We start from the raw sequence: 20,516 nt of genomic DNA on the forward strand, positions 1-20,516 counted from the left end.
CTGCTGCCATGTTATTTTAATTCCTGCAGGATTGCATCTACGTGAAAATGAAATCAGGGACATTGAATTAGATTAATGTAACAATTATTTTATGGAAACACAATTTGCTAGCACTGCTTACTTTCTTAATCCCGTATAAACCTATACCACTTGATCAATACAAGGGTAGTGTTGCAGCGTGTGTGTGCTGAGCGGGGTGCGAGCTGCGAGAGACAAGGGGAGGGGTGATTGCAGGTGCAGATGGGGGGGGGGGGGGGGTGAGCACGGAGCAGAGGTGTGTGCGTGGTATATATTGTGTGTTCGGAGGACGGAGCACTTAGTTAAATAAAGAGAAGGTGTCATTCCCAGAATAACTGTTTTGGAGTCATTCTTAATCCGCTCTGGAGGTTGAGGGTTTCCAACGGGAAGTGAACCCCGAAGGAGAATTCCCTTCGGCCCTGAAGGAAATCTCCCCTGCGCTTCTGACCACGGTCGGTCGGAAAGACGAGAGAAAAGAAAGGAGAAGCCTTCGCGCAGCGAAAGGTTCAACAGTAGACAAAAGTTCACTTTTAAAAACACAATTGCATGTATTAATATTAAACTGACCAACGTTTGCAAGAGGGGAAGGTTAACAAGAAAGTCCTCTAAACATTACCGACGTTAAAGGCATTTTTCCCCAGATTGGTTCTGTACACTATGCAGCATTTCATGCATTTACACCAGGAAAAACACTTCAAAAGTACTCCTAAATATCACCATTTTTTATTTCACACCGTACGCTATTTAAAAAGTTATTACAGCTAATATTTTATAACAATGATTTAAATGCAAACTTAGGCATTAACTTGAGCAGCTGTGTTTTCCCACGCTAACTGTCTCTGTTTTGCAGATGCAGCGGTGTTGCTTTTCTTCCGGAATATGTGCTCATATTCACTGTAACTCTGCAGCAGCACGTCAAGTTCAGCTGGCGAAAAATATGCAGACCTCTTTTTTTCACGGTTGCCATGGTGACTCGTGATATCTGCGCTCCATTGATAATGGCTTCTTATAGTCGCGGTGCGCACGCTCACCTCCAAATCAGTCCACTCAGAGTTGATTGACCTAACTCGGATCAGCTTCTCTGAAACAGAAAACTCAGAGTTGTTAATCTCCCGATTGACCAACTCAGAGTTCAAGTTCAACCTCAGAGTTGGTCGAACCTCCTTTCTGAAACAGGCCCCAGGTCTTTGAAATTGGAAGTTCACATGGTGCTACCATCACATGCATGACAATGGATGACAAAGGGAGGAGGTAAAGTAGTTTCATAGACGTTGTCATAGGCATTTGAAGGAGTGTGTAGTAGGTTAAATACAGCAGGTATAATTAAAATTAATACCAATTAGGTTTTGTGTTTCTCAAGGTTTGGTGCTGAGGCCATTACAATTTATTCTGTTAATCTATAATATTTGTAAAGTTTCCATTTTGTTAAAAACAAATAAATTTGCAGATGTTTTGTTGTGGAGATAATTTTGGATGCAACTGAAAAAAGAACTAACTAAATTTAAGAGTTGGTTTTATATGAATAAATTAACATAAAACAACAAAAGACATACATGATTAATGATGAAGAAATTGAAATAGTCTTAGAAATAATAACTGATAAAAACTTGAGTTGGAAGAAACACAATTTACATAAATTATAAAACATCTACGTAAATCAATTTACATTTCTCACAAAGTTAGACAGGTTTTAAATAAATCATTACTGTACACTTAGAGTACATTCTTCCATACATGATCTACTGTGTGGGGCTGTTTAGTAAATCCAAAATATTAAAATTTGGAGACTTGCATAAAATTCTAATCATGTCCAAAATCAAAAATAAACAATTACCAAAGAGAATACATTTAAGAGTTAATGTGTATGGTCTGAGAGGATCAAATATGTTTTAACTAAACTAACTGTAAGAATAAATGCTAAACTTCCCTGTACCTTCACAAGAGGGATTTAGACATGGTAACCAATATGTGGGATATGGAACAGGGAAGACATTAAAAATGGTCAATTCATTAAAAAAAAAAGTAATATAAAGGGTATTTTATTTAATTTAAATAAGGGAATCAGCTAAATAAATTGATGTTTTTTGCATCCATAAATGAGTTTTTTCAGTGTATGTTTTTATTTCTTGTACTTCTCTAAGAATACTCTTTTTAAAAATGTAATTTTGATCCTACTTGAAAAGGGCTTGGACTCAAACTTGGACTACGTTTTTAACCGCATCCAAATCCCTAAAGCTTTGCATTTTGCCACTCATTGTTACACTTCTGTTTATGATGTTTTTTTTTTATTTTATTTCATCAGTTTGAAATAAAAAAACAGAAGGAAATATATATGCATGTATATATAGACTTATCACAGGTAGAAGAGATGGATCTTTGAAGATTTGGAATTTCAACAGTGGTCAGTGCCTAAAGACACTAAAGAAAGGTCAGTTCCAAAAGTTTTTCTCTTTATCTCAAAGTAGGAGAAACTTTCAAATTTATTCTTCCCCATAGATGGGAAAAATCGAGCAGTGTGTGACTGCATCCTTGTCAAAGTTCACACAAACTTGTAAGTGTTGAATAGGAGTCTGTGGAATGTCTTTATTGTACAAACCCACTCTAAGCTAATGCAATTTCTGTTTGAAGCTATGTGGTGTCTGTTGGAAGAGACCGAAGGATTGACATTTACCCAGTGAGTACAAAAGAGATTTAAAAAAAACTCCCTCTGCAATTATTTGTACTTTTTCGTCTTATACCGTAACATATCATTTTAGTTTTGTGCATTGTTAGAACCATGTGCCAAGCCTAGTTTTTTCATCACAGTGCCTTGGTAAACTTTAAAGAAATTAAAAACAGAGCAAAACCACATTTAAACATTCTAACTTTTTACTTCTGTTTTTTTTTTCTAAATCTGATTTTTTTTTACAAATGCAATGCCCCCAAAAATAAATGAAACTTATAGTATACTCTGTTCTCCTAATATTTTAATCATCAGGACTTCCCTGAGGACTCCCGTTATGTCCAGAAGCCACGGCCTTCATGGCAGGACGTTCCAGTAAACATTTTACACAATAGTTTTGTTTTCATGTGACATATTCTGACAGAATGGGCTGCACGGTGGAACGGTGGTTAGGGCTCTCACCTCACAGCGAGAAGGGTTCAAACCTCGGCTGGGGACCTTTCTCTGTGGACTTGGGTTTGCTCTGGCTCCCTCCCACAGTCCAAAAACATGCTAATTGGTGTCACTAAATTGCCCTATAAGTGTGTGTGTGGGAGACTGTGTGTGGCCCTGCAACAGACTGGCAACCTGTCAGAGTGCACCATAACTTTGTCCAACAATAGCTTGGTTGGCTCCTCTAACCCCAAAAGGGATTCAGTGGGTTCTGAAAATGGATAAATACCTGAATATTCTGGCAGATTGAGCATATTAAACAGTTGATTTAAAAACATTCTAAAAGATGCACTTAAAGTAACATTTCAATCTAATACTGCAGAGAAAATTACAAATTGCTTCAGGCAATGGCTTCAGCAGTTTCCACATCAAAATCATATTTCATGACAATCTAACTTTTACTTATTAAAACTGTAAATTCTCTGTAAATTGCTCAAAATGCTTATGAAAAATAATAAATGATGATGACAGTTTCAAAAGATGTATACTCATCACTATGGAAAAAAAGCAAACTTTTAGTGTTTATCGGATAGAAGTAATTCACACTGTCATTTTTTTCTTGTTTTATTCCTTGAGGATGAATCACACTTCCAGAGCTGCATAATCCATTTCCAGAAAGTCAGAGAGTGGATGACAGTTCCCTTATCTGATTTTTCCTGTGTAATGTGGTCTAGTTATCTCTGACTGCAGGGCATGTGCTTCTTTGCATGAGCCTCACAGAGGAAACAGAATCCAGTTCTCATTGGAAGAGGTGACTTTCACAGCCCTTAAATCTCTTTTATAACCGCTGATAGCTACAGTCAAACCTGAAGATATCCATCATTACCACAGAAAAAAAATGCCTCACTGTTGCAGAGGGGAAAAAATAAAGCCTTTGATTATCTACAGACAGCTCTCTAAATTCATTTCTCAGAGACATGCAGAATAGAGATCAATGGATTGTTTTCTTTGATTGCCTTTCTGTCTTTTCCTCCAAGCGATCTCATCTCAACCGAGAGTTTTCTGCTGTGCCAGATGGTCAGTGTTGTGTTGCGGGTTATAAAATTTTCAAAACATGACCCAGATGAGTTAATTGTTTCCTTTTGGCAGACATTTAAAAAAGTGCCAGCTGCTATGTTGTGCCACAAACAAGCTCATGTTAGCAGTATTTCATCAAGGTAGTCCCCATGTTAGGTTTAATAAAAACAGTTAATAAATAAAATAAATCTCTTTGCATCAATGTTAGAAGAACAGGAGGAGCGTTTTTTTCATCAGTTGTCATATGATTTGCAACATATTTGAAGATGATTTATGAACCTCCTTCACGTTTTGCCTTAAAGTTTACTTTAATTCATCCGTTATTTAAGTTTGACTGTTGGAGCCGGTTTAGCTCGTGCTGGTTTGCAGCGCCTTCCAACTGTGAAACCAGGGTTCGACTCCGGGCTGCTCCCTATTCCCTTCTCCACTTCTGTGCCGGTCCCAAGCCCGGTTGCTTTGAGAGGGTTGCGTCAGGAAGGGCATCCGGCGTAAAACGTTGCCAAGTTTACCATGCGACTCGTTCGCTGTGGCGACCCCTGATGGGAAAAGCCGAAAGGGAAACAACATTTAAGTTTGACTGTTATTCGCATTTCACTCTTCTACTCCACTTCGTTCAGTCAGAATCATTGCAAGCTGATACATTGCTTCAATATGTTCAGAAAAACTATGAATGCCCACAGATTTACATATTTTGGACTAGCTGTGGCTCCTGAGAGTCATTATTTGCACTCCTAAAACAAAACAGGGTTGTCCATTGTACTTAGCAACTCATTTCCAATTAAAAGCAAGGGTTACTCTGTATCTGCATGACTTATGGGTATTGACAAAAAAAAAAAAAAAGAGAATAAGCTTCCGTCAGGGGTTGCCACGGCGAATCAGCTTTTAACTGGTTAACACAGAACTAGTTCAAGTTGAAATGAGAAGATCTTCATCATGTAGACATGCAATCACCTTCTAAACCCCTTTTGTCCCTTTCGAGGTCAGAGGGCTGCTGGAGCAGTGGCCAGGATAGGCTCTGTTGCAGTCTGTTGTTATTTATAACACACCTACGCACACTCACACCTAGTAACCAATTAACCTAAGAAGTATGTTTTTGAACGGTGGGAGGAAGCCGGTCAAAAACCCACGCATGCACGGAGAGAACATGCATGAGCATGAACTCCACACAGAAACGTCCCCCAATGGTGTTTAGTTGTTTGGTGTTTAGTTGAACCGGGGTCTTCTTTTTGTGACGCAAGAGTGCTAACCACTGCACCACCATGCAAACAATGAATTCAAACAATCTCTACAAAAGATACAAAGCAACAACATTTGTGTCTTTTCAGATAAATGGCCACAAAGACGACATCCTTTGTGTGGCACACTGTCCTCCATCTCTCCTTGCCACCAGCAGCTGCGATGGAGAGATTATTGTATGGAATGCAGTTTCCGGGTGTATTCTCTGTCGCTTTGTTGGTCCTGTTGAACAAAAGCATCACAATGCTGAAGGTAATTTATAAATTCAGCCATGTCAATATAGATTATCACCAGGTTTGGTGTTATTAAAGAACTACATTTGTCTTTTCTTTTGTGTTGTTTTCTAAAACAGATGAAGAATTGGATCTAAGTGTTCCCAGCATGCTTTTCTTGAGTAACCCGAAGTTAGAGCGGCTTTCCTCTCATGAAAGTCTTCTCTCATCTGGAACCCGAGGTTTGTGTCATGAAGTCCTTAAACTAATGTTATCATCCAAAGCTACAACAAAGATTATACATAAAATACATTACATATCAAATTATACATAAAATACAAACAAAATAGGTATTGTTAGAACTTTATAAATATATAAATGGATTTGGATTTATTTTAAACATGTTTAACAAAACACTCGAAACAATACAAACCAATAGAAAATAAAATAAAGAAAGTGCTTCATTAGACTGAACTCAAAAATTATGTTTGAAGAGGGAATAGGCAGAAGCCAATTAAGCCTCTGTCTACAATAATATTTTAGTCCATAATATTCCACGTAATTTTACTTTCTCTTTTTTCAACATTTCACAATACATAATTGGATATTTCTTTAGTTTTCTAATTTCTCAAGGCTATTTCATAGTTTAATTCTGCACACTCGTACTTTGACTTTTCATAATTGCTGGTTGTCTAAAAATACTGCATCGGGAGAACCTTTTTTACTTGAAGGTGTTGTTCTCTCACCATTGCAGAATTGTCAGATAGGTAGCCAGATATTCACACAATGACTGCAGGATCATTTGGCAGGAATGATTGATGGAGCTGGGAATCATCTGCTTGGCAATGACATGAAAATCCAGGCGAGGGGGTGGTCTGTCCCAAAAGGGCTGTAGAACCACCATGGAGAGGTTATGAGATGTCGAGTTTTGCCTTGGTTTTTAAAAAGCGTTATAATTCCAGTGTGTGGCTGAAGATTCGAAAGAGGATGGCTTTTTGATGAAAGTTTACCTCCATCTTTGTGAATGTGGTGAGAAGCTTCTTAGTAATCAAATGAAATCAAGTAAACTGAAAGAGCTCGGATGCTTTGCTTAATGCAGGCGTTTAGATGTCATCAGGTTAGTGTCTGTGAGAGGAGGAAATATGGGACAGTTATTTTGCTTTCTAGAACGAGTTTGAAATGATACAAAATGGGACTGAAACTTAAAAAAAAATACTGGTATCTGTTACTTCATAGTGAAAAAAAGAAGACAAACTGACAGATTCATGTATTCTGGAGAAGAAAAAAATGTTTTCATTTAAGCTCAAAGAAGTTTCCTTAAATTAGCAACCAAACATTTAAATATCGTAAAATACACTTTTTCCTTCTGTATATATTTAACCTGTGAGAACCCACACGGTCAATATGGCTATGTTTTTCAATTTATTTATTTAAAAATGTTTAATTTATATAAATATAAAAAGAATGCAATTTTGATATGTATTCCATCCCCTTCTCTTTTAATCTCTGCTCTTTTAAGGTTATGTGAATCTCTGGAATGTCCTCAGTGGAGGGAAGCTTGTGATCAGCTTCAAAGCTGTGAGATACACTGTTTTATCTCCATCAACTATGCGTTTTACGTGCCTGGCTTTTCCTTTTCAATATAAAAGATGTTGATTATCTCCCTTTTTCCCCCCAGTATTTTAAGATCTTTCAAAGTCTATTTTTTAACGATAATTACTGTGAACTAAAAATTTCACGTCATCCATGAAGTGTATCCTCTGCATAAGCTCATGAGTGAGTTGAGCTCGTAGTTTCAGTGTAATTTTGGACTGAAATTTTCTATAATTTCAATGGTTGTAAAAGATTAGGTGGCTTTAAAGACCATAGTGGAGACATGTGTGGGGTTAAGTAAAAGTGTGTTTTTGTTGCTAAAAAAAATTGTATTTATTTTTGTTGTTGACATTATTTTCTCCTTTTTTTGTACTTTTGCAGAAGATAATAAAGCTGGCCAAATCAGACGAGAACATGCTGCTGTACGCCGCTGACAGAATAGGTTATGTATTTGTTTTCAGCATGAGCAAGTTCGACCTTGATCAAAACTCACCCAGAGGTTAGCCTCACTGTTCTCCTTCTTTAATTGGGTCTGCAGTGAAACAACAAAGAAAGGTTGTTCATAAGGATTTTCTCAAAACGTATCTCGCTGTCTCTTTTTTTTAAATTATTCTTTCAGCTGAGATGTTCTGGCGTGCTCACGCCAGCAAAATAACCAGGTATGTAAAATCCATACTTCATCATCAACCTCTTATTCAGCTTTTCAGGTAGCACTTAATAAGTGACGGGGAAGCAGTCGCAGTCACTTGACGTCTCTTTAAGTTTCAGTGGCACTCTTATAATTCCCATTCTTCTGGGAATAGCTCATTCTTAGTCAGAGCCGTCAGTGGCATCCGCAGCAGCACAACTCGGCTCTGCTGCTGTAAACAAACGGTAGCGAGGAGTCTGTGTGTGGGAAAGTCCTCCACAGACAAGGTGAGACGCTCCTCAGGTTGCGTCTGCCTTCAGCCGTACAGGCAGAGTGGATGATTAAGAGTGTTCTGCCAGAAAATGCCTCCTTCAATGTTTTTTCACGTCTATTTATTCTGGTCCAGCCTGCAGATTGTTGACAGTGATCAAGTGGTGCTTACCTCATCCACCGACCACACTGTACGCCTTTGGAGTGCATACGGAGAGTGTATCGGTAGGTGTCACCATGTAAACTTCAGTTTTCCACTTTTAGACAACACTATGATAATTAACCAAACTTGATCTTAACCTGTAGAAGTAAAAGAGGAGCTGCAGACTCCCTGTGGTTTTGTAAATATGAGGTATTAGGCAGCAATGACAAAATAACATGCGTTCAGCTCCATGAAACACAGTTAAGCCATGAATTCAAGAAAATGTGGCTTTTTTTTAATCTAAAGGGACCTTTGGGCAGCCAGAGATCTGGAACATCCATGTCTCCTCATCCTGGATGCATCCTACTGATCCATATGAAGTTCTGATAGATCCTCTCAGTATGCCAAATCATGGCACGCTGAATGGAAAACCACGTCAACCCAAACCCATCACCCGTGACAAGACTGAGCCTGATAGAGGGGAACTAAAGGTGAGCAGCATTATTTCAAAAATGATTAACTGAGCAGCTTTCTGCCGGCCTCTTTCCTGCCTGAATTAAACTGAACAGAACTTCCTCCGACATCCATCAGTGAGGAAGATTAGGAGGCACGTTTTTACCCAGAGGAACATAAATCCGGTTGAGGCTTGATCATAACCCTTTCAACAGCCCAGACTGCAGCACATGTGCTTTGCCAGCATCACACCAGACTCCTCTTAAAAAGTGACAGATTTATATTTAGTGTCTCCTCCTGCATTTCAGAGTCTGAGATGAAACTGCCGAGCACACAAACACAATCAAATCACTCCACCCTCAAAAGGTATGGAACTACCAAGAAGCACCACCAGAGACCAGACACCCTTCTTGCCGGTATTGATCATTTTATAAGCGAACTGGACTCAGTGGAAAAAGATGAGGCTGCATTGATCAAAATGGAGAAACTGGGCCATTCAAACATCCAGTGACATGCTTGATATGGTTCCCTTGAGTGGACAAGTTTTTGCCTTTCAGGTTGCACCTATTCCACATATGAGACACACAAATATAACGTTCCTAACATATCCTGGAACGTATTTTACATGTATTTTGGGTTTAAGGCTTAAAATTACATGTCGAGTAATTACAACGATGTTTTTATTCTATTTGATTTGACGTAGAATGACACTCAAAACAGAAAAAAATCAATAGCTGTACAGTCATGACGAAATTACACCCTAAAATGCCCCTTTATGAGACAAAACTCGACAATTATGTTGATTTTTCTCAAGAAAGAATCTGTTATTGAAATGTAAAACATTGGAATGTCTATTTTTTCCCTTTTTCTTGCACTTTATTATATAAACAATATTTACAATCAAAATGTTTTAGAGATGACTGTTTTGTTTGGAATACATTTTAGTGTCTTTTCAATATGATCTATTATAAGTTGAATCAATGTATTATTCATAATCTTGTGAAAGAAAGCTTGCATGAATAATAAATGACTTTTTTGTTCTCTTAAAATGTATGAATACAATTGTTTCAAATCTGTGCTCTTGGTTTGATGTTAAGCAGTGGTACAGCCCTTTGAGGGGCCTCACTAAATGGCCAAAGTCTAAAAGAAGAGATACGTTTTAATTAAACGTCAGTGGAAATCATTACGGGCATAAATCATTGGTAACATTATCCTGTTAGCTGCATGTTTCAGGTAACTTTGAAGAAAAATTGCTAAGCTAGGAGTGGCATGGAGCAAAGAAACTACAAAATAAGGTGTTCGCATGTGTTCTGCACAGTCCATCGAATAAATTGTCCCTATGATGCTTTTTTATTTTATTTTTTTTTTTTTCTGGGCTAACCATTTACAGAAACAATATCCATGGAGATACTGAAAATGGGCAATTCCTCATCTTTCATGCCCCCCTCCAAACGCATACTCATGCACAAATAAACTCTCTGGGCTTCTCCTGATGAAAAAGTATGGGGGTGTTTCCAAACAGAAATCGCCTCAAGGGAGGCTCCATGGTTGCTTTTTTTACTTTGGCATATTACAGTAATGTCCACCTCCGTGCTCTAATTTCAAATCTGACTCCACACACCTGCACTGAGATCTGAATACGATCTGAATTATTCAGAGGGCCGCTGCACAAACACCCACAGGCAAAAGGAGATAAAGGTCAGCTTGAAATTGGTAAACGGAAATATCAACCTGTTCATGTAGTGATTTAGATATACTGAAACTTTAGTCTGCATATTAAACAAAATGCTGTATTTCCAATCAAGCTTAGTTGGTTAGGCATGCACTCCAAGGAAATTGTGTTTTTGGTGTTTTTAATATGTTTTGTGGCATTTTTGTAAAGATGGAGGACACATATTCAATTTTCAATTCAATTTAATTTGTATAGCCCAAATTCACAAGAACAGTCGTCTTAATGGGCTGGATATATAAAGAAATTTAAACTCGAAATTACATTTCTGAATATTTCTTTATTTCAATCGTGAATCAGGGACAGACAAAAAACATGGCTTTTGAATTATTTGTGATTCTAGAAAATAGAATGGCCCTGCTCTGCTCCATTCTGATACATCCACTTGATCCATCTACGTTTTTGATAATGTTGCACCATTAATGTTAGATCAGGGCTGTGAGGGGTCGTAAGAGAGTGTAAACAAAGAGCTCTCAGTCATGGGTGATGGAAAGAGGACGTGGGCTTGCTCTGTGCCAACGGTCCTGCCCAAAACTAAGAAACAAAAGGCTAATGAACTACTGCCGCTCTGCAGAAACGATGTTGTAGAAAATGACACAAGTTTTTTGAATGTGTCTAAAAATAATCAATTAAAAGACCACTGGGTTTTAAATATCTCTTATAAACAAGAAAATGGCTGCTGAAATCTAAATGAATTGAACAGTTTCTGGTGGGAGCAGTCAGAAACCAAACTGAATGTGATTGTCCACAATGAGCTTTTTACTGCAGAGAAAAAAAAGCTAGTGTTTTGATTTTTTTTTCGTTCCATTTGGCTTTTAGGGTTTGCAGTCACAAGGCTGGTCTGATCAAAGCCTATGTGGCCTTCTTACGATGGAATTGCAGCTTCTGTAATGACAAGAAAGCAAAAAGATAAAACAATTTTTTTTTCAAATAAAATATAGAGGGCTCACGCTGCTGCTCATTTGTTGGTTCAGTACATTTCCCTTCACATCTCCATACATAATAACAAGGACAAAGTAATAGATGGTAATTACTAGTTATGCATTTGAAAGGTAAAAGCATCCGGGCTGTTAGATAAACTCATACGTTGGCATGCGTTGGATCAGAGCATGTTCTCCTCAAACATGCTGCTTTGATAAAAATAGCTAATCATTTTCTTTTTTCTTTTTACTGCTCTTGAGAAAAAGAAAAATAGTTTAGAACTGGTTTAGAATGAACTGAATGTAAAAGCCCAATTCACCAACAGCTTTCGGTTATTTTGCCTGGTTGTTTATTTACAGCTGGAAATAAATGGTGCAATTTGTTTGCTTTGATGATGAAAATGATAAAGGGGGAAGCTGCTCTAATTACACAAGTTGGAATTTACACACAAGGGAAAAGAGACGGTTTTCAATGAGTCATGCCTGCAGCGTTTTGAGAGGTGTCTTATGCAGTAAAATATACATTTGGAATTGGCTTTTTTCGGGACCCTAACTGTCAGAAAGTTAAAAAATATTTTTCTTTAGTTAAGTAAGCTTAAAAATAACACGTAGTTATCAGACATTTATTTTACTTTTATTCAAATTAATTCAATTAAGTAGGTGTAACTTTGGTGCTGCTGTTAGATCGGCACCGCAAGGAATTGTGGGATACCATTCCCTTTGCATGTCTGGACGGATTTGGGTTTAAGTGTGGGTTTTTGACCAAATGAGTTTAGTTTTTTAGGTTTTTTACTGTCTATTGTCTACTTTTTTGTCCTGTTAAGTTTAATTCTTTCTGCACCATGAGTGAGAGAGACAGAAAGGGAGATGAGTTTATTTACCACCCTTACTGCTCATTAACTTCATGTTATAGTCAGTGAAATGATAAATAACATATTGTTTCTTATTGCAAAGCCATGTTGTATCATATATGTTATTGTTATAAAACTGAGTATCCTTTGTGCTATCCTAGGCAGTTTAACGTTGGGAGTTGGGTCATTTAGACCCACTAGACAGTGTGCTGAACTTTTTTTCTTCAATGATTTGTGATCTTCACTGTAATCCATGGATTACATGAAATCTTTCCACCTTTATCCACCTTTTTAATGGTAGGAATAAAACGTATATGTAAAGGTGGGGTCATCTAAGATAGCAGAAGGGTTATATCTGCAGGCTCAAACTTAGACATATGAGAGTTCAAGAAGTACAATTAATTAAGATGAAAAAACATTTAATTGAATTGGAGTAAAATGGCATTTAGTTAGATAAATATCTAAATTTCACTTGTGAAAAAATATTTGGTTACCAATTGAATTGATTCTTTAAGTTGGCTCATTAATATATGTATATATATTTATATATAATGCATGTGCACGTCACAATGAAAATAAGATCAGAAACTCTTGCGTTTACTTTGTCCGTTCTTTTTCTCCAAACAGACACTTTCTATTGCTGATGCCGCCATATTACTTTCTTGACAGTCATATAATCCTCATAGGCCGTCATTTAAATCTCAGACTCAGTCTCACTTGAGCATAGCGCTCTGTTTTTCTTTTTTCTCCACTTGTTTCCATGGCGACTCCGGAAATCTGCGATCCATTGAGAATGCCTTTTTGTACTTGCCGTGCACGCGCTTTAACCCAGGGTTAAGTCGAGCGTAATTACGCTAACTCATATCTGGTCTTTTGGAACCGACATACCCAGAGTACCGGTAAGCAAGTTCAGGTGGATTTCAGCCAGAGTTCAGGGTTAAAGTCAGGGTAGTTTAAACATGGTTTCTGGAATACCTCCCTGATCTTCTGTTTCCTGACCTCATTTTGTCTTAGTTGCCTGCCTGCCCCGACTCTCTCCTGGATCCTGACTAACCCAGTCTCTTCTCTGAGGCTGCTTGTTTTTTTTTTTACCTCTGCCTGCCTGACCCTGATTTAGTTTTGTGGACTTTTAGCTGGGCTAATCAACCTGCTGCACTTGGAAACAGTCGTCTGCCTCCTTTGTGACACAAACAACGCATCAGTGGGTTTTAGACTGGGAACTGTTGGGGGAAAAAGTGTTGGTATTGATTCTGACCTTTGCTATTATAATATTTAGACTTGAGTGACAGGAAAAACAAGATTCACCACAAACTCATTAAAGCAGAAAACTATCATGAGCTATCAGTACTGTTACTTTTTAACAGCTGCTTTTTGTCTACTGAGAAATCTCCCTTCATGTGCGTGCTTGTGTGTAAGGCTCTTCAATTTACATTTAAAAGAAAAACTCATTTTCAGTTAAACTAAAACCTGTTGATGTGTCTTTTTTTTTTTTTTGCAGAAAACCAAGAACTGAAAAATAAACCCAGCAAGGAAATCCCAGAAATCTGCAGTTCCTCCATTGGCCACTTGAGGCTTGGACACAAGCCATCCAGATAGTTACAACTAAAACTCATTTTGTTGTTTAAATTACAGCTATAATCGTTCATTAGGTGACAAGAAAATGGTGCCCCAAAAAATTAACTGAAAATGTAGCATGGCAGTATAACCATCACTACAATACTGAATTTTTAAAAACTGTTTTTGAAAACATCTGTAACTTTAATTTAAAATAAGATTTTAAAAATGCATTTTGGTTGACATTTGTGTGCCACAGAAACTTTATTTAGACACCAACTTTCTTCTTATTTAATATGTTTAATTTTTTATGTGACAACTCATGCAACAAATTTGGGACTGAAGGTAGACTCTGAAGGTAGACTCCACAAACAAATCAGGTTTGAAACGATGATCCAAACTTTTATTACCACAGAGAAGTATTACTGTAATTCCCTATAAATGGGGCTTATTACCTCGGCCATTGGTCAAAATGCGGCTGCACATCTCTTAACTAGAAAGTGGAATTAAGATCACATCTCCCCTATTTTAGCCTCATTACATTGGTCGTCTGTTCATTTCGGCACAGATTTGGAAATTATTTTATTTGTTTCTTGTATTTGGCATGTAAGACACAGTAAAGAAGTTCCTTAATCTCACCACATTTTAATTTATTCTGCTTGATTAAATGTTTGTGATGCGTTTTGTCTTAACAATGTAACTTTGTTAGCATTTCTTTGCACACTCACTCGTTTTTATGCCTCTCTGCCACTGCAAAGCACTTTGGGTCTCTGTGGACATTTCAAGTGCTTTATAAGTAAAGTTTATTATTTTGTTAAAACTTAGACCTACTAACCCCAACAGAAATTTCAGCAGGCCAAACGTTGGCAATGCTGGTTAATGCCAAAAGGTACAAAAGAATAAAACAACAAACTAACAAATATCAAATAGAAAATCAAATGAGCAGACCACTTATTTAGTAATATCTTCTAAAAAGATAATTCAAGTAATTGTAAGTGCTCACAAACACGCACAGAAAAAGCATGTTTTAGAGATTGCATTGACTTCTTCAGTCAGAAATCCTATTTGACTAAAGATTTCAAGATTTAAGGAAAATAACTTGAAAATCCTAATTTAATATACGTTTACCTGCATCAAAGATGAATTTGAACGTCCTATGCAGTGCTTTAGTCTGAAAAATGCAGAAACTTCATATCTTAGTGAACCGCTTTTTTTAATAAAACGTGGGTGAAACAGGGGGCTCGGTCATTGTCGAGGTTGGCTGTTTTTAGATGCTGTCAGCAGAACTAGCAGAAAAAAATAAATTGCAAGGCATTGTTCACGTGCAAGCACCATCTGTGAAGCTGTGCTGAAGTTGCACAGTTGTAGGCATAAGTAATTATAATTGGTGGCAAACAGAATCCTTACAATTCTTTTTCTTTTTTTTTGCCAAAGCAACATTATATTATACATTTATCTCAGAGGTATATTTGTGTTTGTGAGCCACGAGGTGTTATCCGAACAACAGGAATAGAAGTTTAAGAAGTGAGCAGGATGGACAGGATCATCACGGAACAGCTCAAATAACATGTTCTGCACACATACCAGATTGAAATGTGGTGCAGACAAGGACCGCTGAAAACATCAGTCAAAGGACGCAAAGGTTGAAGCTGCCAGGAAGGAGGTCACCGGGAAGAACAAATAGGCGTTCGTGGAGGTAATGAAGGAGGATTCGAGGACAGTTGGTGTGAGTAAGGAGGACAGAGGATATGGTTGAATGGATGACGAGGATTTGCTGCTGGCCCTTAATCCTCAATAATTATCAGTAATGTAGGAATGACACCAGGAGTAACATTTTTATTCAGAATTTAGTACGAATATTCCAACTGAATTTTGGCCATGAAATATTTGGTTTAAATAAACAAAAAAACAAGACGCATAATCCTGACACACCTTGGAAGAAATCCTTTGACATTATCGTTTATTGGAGCTTTGCCTATTTTTTCAGACTTTGAATATAGTTTTGATCTTGTTTTTGCTTTGTTTGGGGATTTATACCTCTTAATTTGGTCTATACATTTTTTATTTTGTTATGGAACATTAAAAAAAGTGTTTAATCTTTGTTTTTGTGATTTTTGCAATAAAAAAATAAAATTTACTACTCAAAATGGAGTTTTCAGAACAATCGTGGATTGACCCGGAATGAGTGGAAGAAAATAAAAATCAAAGTCAAAGTAACTTTACTGTCAATCTCTACAATGTTTCCACATACATAGATATTGAAATTCCATTTAAAGATGGGTGGATTATGAGAATAATGGGGAGATTGTTCTGTCTAGTTTGGTGTTTCAGTGTCAGATCATTTGTCACCTTTTTGCTTCTCCATGGGCTTTGTCATGTTAAAGATTGTTTATTAAATGTTTAAGTTTCTGCCACCAAGCCTGATCCCCTGCATACTATTAGAGCAAATTGTAAAGTGGTAAAACACTCAAAAACAAAACAAAGCAGACTAATAAGGATTGAAGACCCACTCCGATGAAGTTGTGTTTTTTTGTTTGATGGACTGTAAGACAGTGGGAGAGCACAAAGGGATGGCGGAACGTGGAGGCGGGATTATTCTGCATCAACGGTCCCACCCACAACTAAGAGGCAAATTTCTTTTTTTTTTTTTTTTTTTTTTTTTTTTTTTTTTAACTTGTCCTGTCCAACAGCTAGGCAAACAGATGAGAGCTGAGGGCCTCTTGTGTTGGACATATTTTATTTTAACAAGAGGGGTTATTCATCTTCAGACAAACCAAAGGTATGTCTGAATAAACCCCTTTTGTAATTGAGGCCAAAATTTATTAATTTCAATCATGTTTGAAAATCTTTGGTGTTGGACCGGACGGAAAAGGAAAGAGGGGAAGAAGAGAGAGGGACGTTAGAGAGAAGGGGGGGTAGGAGGGTGATAATAGGAGGAGAAGGGGGGTAAGACCATGAAGCAGCATAGAGCAGACAGGTTTACTGGTTGTTTATCGTTACGGTACGGTTCAAATGTAGTACAAAAAGGGCGGGGCCTGTTCACACACACTCAAATATTATCAACACACCTGCTAGCCGCAAAAATGTCCACATGTCAACATGCACACAAAACAGATAGTGTTCACGAACGCATACCTATGCCTTTAAACCAACTAGTGTGAAATCTTTCATTCATTCAATCATGCAAACTATTAGTGCAAAGGTGAGCTAACACCTGTGCTCAGGTGAGTGTTTATGTTCTTCTAAAATGGATGGTGGAATGTGAAAAGAAGGAGGAGGAGCGCCCAGCCACCCCCACACCCATACCCCCGCCGAAGAGGCAAATTTCTAATGAACTACTGCCACTCTGCAGACCCTGTCAAAGAAATCAACTGTTTTTGTTTTATTTTATTTATGTATATTTTGGCTAAAAACGGGGTAATCACTACTAAAAGACCTCTTACTGGGAACACTTTTAAAATAGATGATCATAGTGGGACTTTAAGGAAGCAGCCAAAGAGAAATCTTTGAGGGTAATAGTTTTTTCTATGACCCGTAACACGTGTGTTTGTAGTCGTATTTGTTATGCTAATTTTCCCTGGACCTATGAACAGTTTTCTTTCCTGAATTCATCCCACCAGCAGAGGGCGCCCCTGTGCCTTCTACATAAGCAGGGGATGCCTTCCTCCACAGCTCAAATCCCCACTCCCCGTTTTCAGAGAAACTGTGATGAGGACTAACCCAGCTTTTTTCTGCCTTCCACACTCTCAGAAAAGCTAATGCAACTCGAGCAACCTCCACCGTCAGCACAAGTGTCGGGACTCCCTCAGGATGCTGTCCAAGTGCCCGCACCGCGCACACAGAGAAGTGTCGGGCTGTGTGCTCGTCCTCTTCCGTAAGTGCAAACACTTTACTTTCTGATTTCTCACGTCAGCCAGGTTGCTTCGCGCGCGGCAATGTGTTTGGCAAAACGTTGGAGGCTTTGTTTGCAAACTAGCGGAAAAGCCGCCTCAAGCTCAAGCTGCAAGACAAGAGGACCGGAACGCGTTTTCGGAAAGTGTTGGAAGTGCGGAGCCGTGATCCGCCACAACTTCCCGACGAGTTTCCAGGCGATTCCGCTCCTTTAACGTCGAACCGGCATGACGGTGGAGACCACGGCTTATCCAGTGGATTGCCCTGAACCCGTCTCACGTCTGTTTGTTTTTGAAATCCGTCCTGTTTTGTTGGCACCGCGCGCCTCTTCCGGACACATGGACCCGGCGTTGGCACGAGCCAGAGCCGCGCACAGATGAGATCCTCCTGCACTTCATCCCTCTGCTCAGTTAATTATATATAAATATATATAGTTGACATTTATAGTATGATGAAGTTCTGATCAATGGAATACTTGAATTGGCACAAGATTGCACAAATCTCATCAACAAAAAAAATATTGCTTGGCCTTTGTAATCAGCCAACAATTATGTATATTAAAATGCTGGTTTAATCTCTACCACCCCCTCCCCCCCCCCCCAAAAAAAGAGATGTTTTCTATTAATTGTTGAATTTGCATTAAATTAACGTTTTTACCCCAAAGTTTTTTCACTTTCATATTCTATTTTATTTATTTATTTATTTTTTGGGGGGGGGGGGGGGGTGCTGCAGAGAAAAACGGTTTACTAAAGGTATGTCATGTATGTCATTGTTTTGGTGTTTTCAACAGGTTCTTGTTGTATATTTGTATTTTTTTTTCATGATGGAGGACTCCTATTTAAAGAAATTTAAGATTAAAAATGCGTTCTTGATCATTTCTTTATTCACATCGCTGTGAATCAGGGGCAGACAAAGAAAAAAAGGCCATTGAAAAAAGCTTCCAAGTGCGACTTACTTCTACGTTCAGCCTCAAGCTCCCTGCCCTGCTCCATTCTGATGGATTCACTTGTAGACAAATAGATCCACATTCGTCTTTGTTTTCCTCACCTGAGCTGGCATTTGGATCAAAACTATGGCTGTGTGCTCTGCATTTCTGTTGCATCCTTGATGTTAGGTTGTGGTTGTAAGGGGTTGTAAGCTAGAGCACATAAACAGATGGATGATGGGGAAGGAGGCGAGCTTACCATGCACCAACAGTCCCACACACAACTCTGAGGCGAATTTCTGATGAACTCCTGCCGCTCTGTAGAAACTACATCCTAGAAAACAACACAGGTTTTTTTGACTTTGGCTAAAAATGGCATAATCCTGATTAAAATACCACTGGGAACGCTTGTAGAATAGATTAAAAGATGATTAGAGTGGGACTTTTAGATAAATGCTGTGCGCAAGAGTTTTTAGCCACATGCAGACTGACTTAAAAACGACTTAAAAACAAAGCTATTACGCATACGAAAAAGAAAAAGACTCCATGTTTAAAACAGTAAGAAATGACTCCTGGTCACACTGATTTATCATTAATTCAATTTGACTAAGGATAATTGGTTTCAAACCTACAATTAGCCACACTTGCATTTCTCTGCCGTCTTTTTTTCTGCTCGATTTTTCCGCATGTCATGCAAAAGCCCACTACCTTTGAGGTTTGTTTCAGCTTGCTGGGCATGCAGCCTGTCGCATGCTATCAATCAAAAATTACCTTTTCCTATTTGGTAATATGCAAAGAAACGGATGTTCAGGACTGCAGGAGGATGACGTTGTTGACTTAAGCTTGTCAAAATAGAGAATTGGTACACAGGAGTTCTCCAGAAATACATTTCAGCTTGGGCAGTGTGTAAAAATAAAGCTGAGGCTCTGCTGCAATCGACCCATTGCACAAACACAGACCGTGTGTGGAACCGAGCCAAGCACGTTTAGCCGGCCGTCACTCTCTGACAAGGTTGTGTCTGCTCCCTTCTCTGTCGTAAAGCTAAAATCGCAGGAAGGCCAAGGTTTGGGGGGTGGCCAGTTCTGTGTCATCAAGGGGACACTTCCTTTATTTTTTTTAATGGGGTTGTCCATTAATTTTCAACTTGGTGTCATTGCAATTGTGTTTTACACTATCTCACAGTTTAGATGGGCGGAAAGTATGAGGCTTTTGCGCTCAGAGTTAACGTCGGGCTGCTGTGGAAGTAGCTTAAAGTCTAGTTGTTTTTGAAGGTTTAATAGAAGACGGCTGTTCAGAATATTGACTTATTATTGTCAATAAAGATTTTGAAGCTTTTAATCTATTGATGTTCAGTGGAAACAAATCTGACTTTCAGGGATGCAGCAAGATTTTTGGGGCGCTCAGGGCAAAAATATAACTAAACCAAATCTAGGAAACGCCCATCCTAACCCCCTGCTCAAGCCAAAGCAGGTCAAAAAAGTGAGTCCCATCAAATGTGATCGACATTATAGGCACGTCTCACAAACGACTCGCTGCAGCCCTTAAATGAGTTAAAAGTTTGATATTTCCAGCAGCTCTGTGTCAACTTGCTCAGCGACATCTTCAGAAAAACAGGAAGCAAGCTCCAAATGCCAAAATAAACTTTTTCAAAATAAAGTTTTCCAAAAACAAGATGTGTTTGCTCTGCACAAACAGTCTTTTGACAACTCAGAGGGGAATTTCTTAGGAAATACTGTGCTAGAAAACAACGCAGTTTAAAAAAAAAAAAGAGTTATTTGCCTAAAAATGACATTATCGTAATTAAAAGACCACTGGGAACACTTTTTAGAACGTTTAAAAAAATGATTGGAGTAGGACTTCAAAGGGCAGACATGACCTCAGCTCCTACCAATCAGCTGCATGGTGACAGCCCCTCCACTTCAC

General features: G+C 38.3%; 2 protein-coding genes and 1 long non-coding RNA gene across 7 annotated transcripts in view; 2 read left to right on the forward strand and 1 right to left on the reverse strand.

Moving 5' to 3' along the window:
* The first annotated feature begins 7,080 nt into the window (after positions 1-7,080).
* LOC105355458 (WD repeat-containing protein 64-like) lies at positions 7,081-15,926 on the forward strand. Of its 3 annotated transcripts, none has more exons than XM_078929880.1 (6): positions 7,081-7,215; positions 7,612-7,729; positions 7,850-7,889; positions 8,265-8,353; positions 8,577-8,761; positions 13,722-15,926. In XM_078929880.1, exons 2-6 carry the CDS (start codon positions 7,645-7,647, stop codon positions 13,734-13,736), a joined length of 414 nt encoding a protein of 137 aa, XP_078786006.1. In that variant the 5' UTR covers positions 7,081-7,215; positions 7,612-7,644; the 3' UTR covers positions 13,737-15,926. The 3 variants fall into 3 exon arrangements, 2 of the variants coding, with proteins under 2 accessions (XP_078786006.1, XP_078786007.1); XM_078929881.1 differs by lacking the exon at positions 13,722-15,926 and adding an exon at positions 9,032-9,916; XR_013647228.1 differs by lacking the exons at positions 7,081-7,215; positions 7,612-7,729; positions 7,850-7,889; positions 13,722-15,926 and adding exons at positions 7,907-8,145; positions 9,032-9,916.
* LOC144981657 (uncharacterized) lies at positions 10,087-19,579 on the reverse strand. The gene is made up of 3 exons (XR_013647229.1): positions 19,365-19,579; positions 18,853-18,927; positions 10,087-11,337 (listed from the first exon to the last, which is right to left on the reverse strand). It is a non-coding gene; the product is annotated as an uncharacterized LOC144981657 (long non-coding RNA).
* b3glcta (beta 3-glucosyltransferase a) overlaps positions 17,418-20,516 on the forward strand; it is a 79,091-nt gene continuing 75,992 nt past the window's right edge. For 2 of the 3 annotated variants that reach the window (XM_020708133.3, XM_078929879.1), the window contains exon 1: positions 17,418-17,651. In XM_020708133.3, the coding sequence (XP_020563792.1) occupies positions 17,588-17,651 (64 nt within the window). In that variant the 5' untranslated portion in view covers positions 17,418-17,587. The remainder of the gene's footprint in view (positions 17,652-20,516) is intronic. The other variant, XM_004075301.5, reaches the window with a different exon arrangement.

Source organism: Oryzias latipes, chromosome 13 (genome assembly GCF_053564925.1).
Source record: "Oryzias latipes strain Hd-rR chromosome 13, Olatipes_Hd-rR_3.1".
Lineage (NCBI taxonomy): Eukaryota > Metazoa > Chordata > Actinopteri > Beloniformes > Adrianichthyidae > Oryzias > Oryzias latipes.

What these genes read in the sequence shown, in the direction of transcription:
- LOC105355458 (XM_078929880.1), top strand. Translation starts at nt 7,645, where the DNA reads ATGCTGCTGTACGCCGCTGACAGAATAGGTTATGTATTTGTTTTCAGC. An exon ending in CACGCCAGCAAAATAACCAG is followed by an intron (nt 7,890 to 8,264) that starts GTATGTAAAATC and finishes ATTCTGGTCCAG; the next exon opens with CCTGCAGATTGTTGACAGTG. An exon ending in TGCATACGGAGAGTGTATCG is followed by an intron (nt 8,354 to 8,576) that starts GTAGGTGTCACC and finishes TTTAATCTAAAG; the next exon opens with GGACCTTTGGGCAGCCAGAG.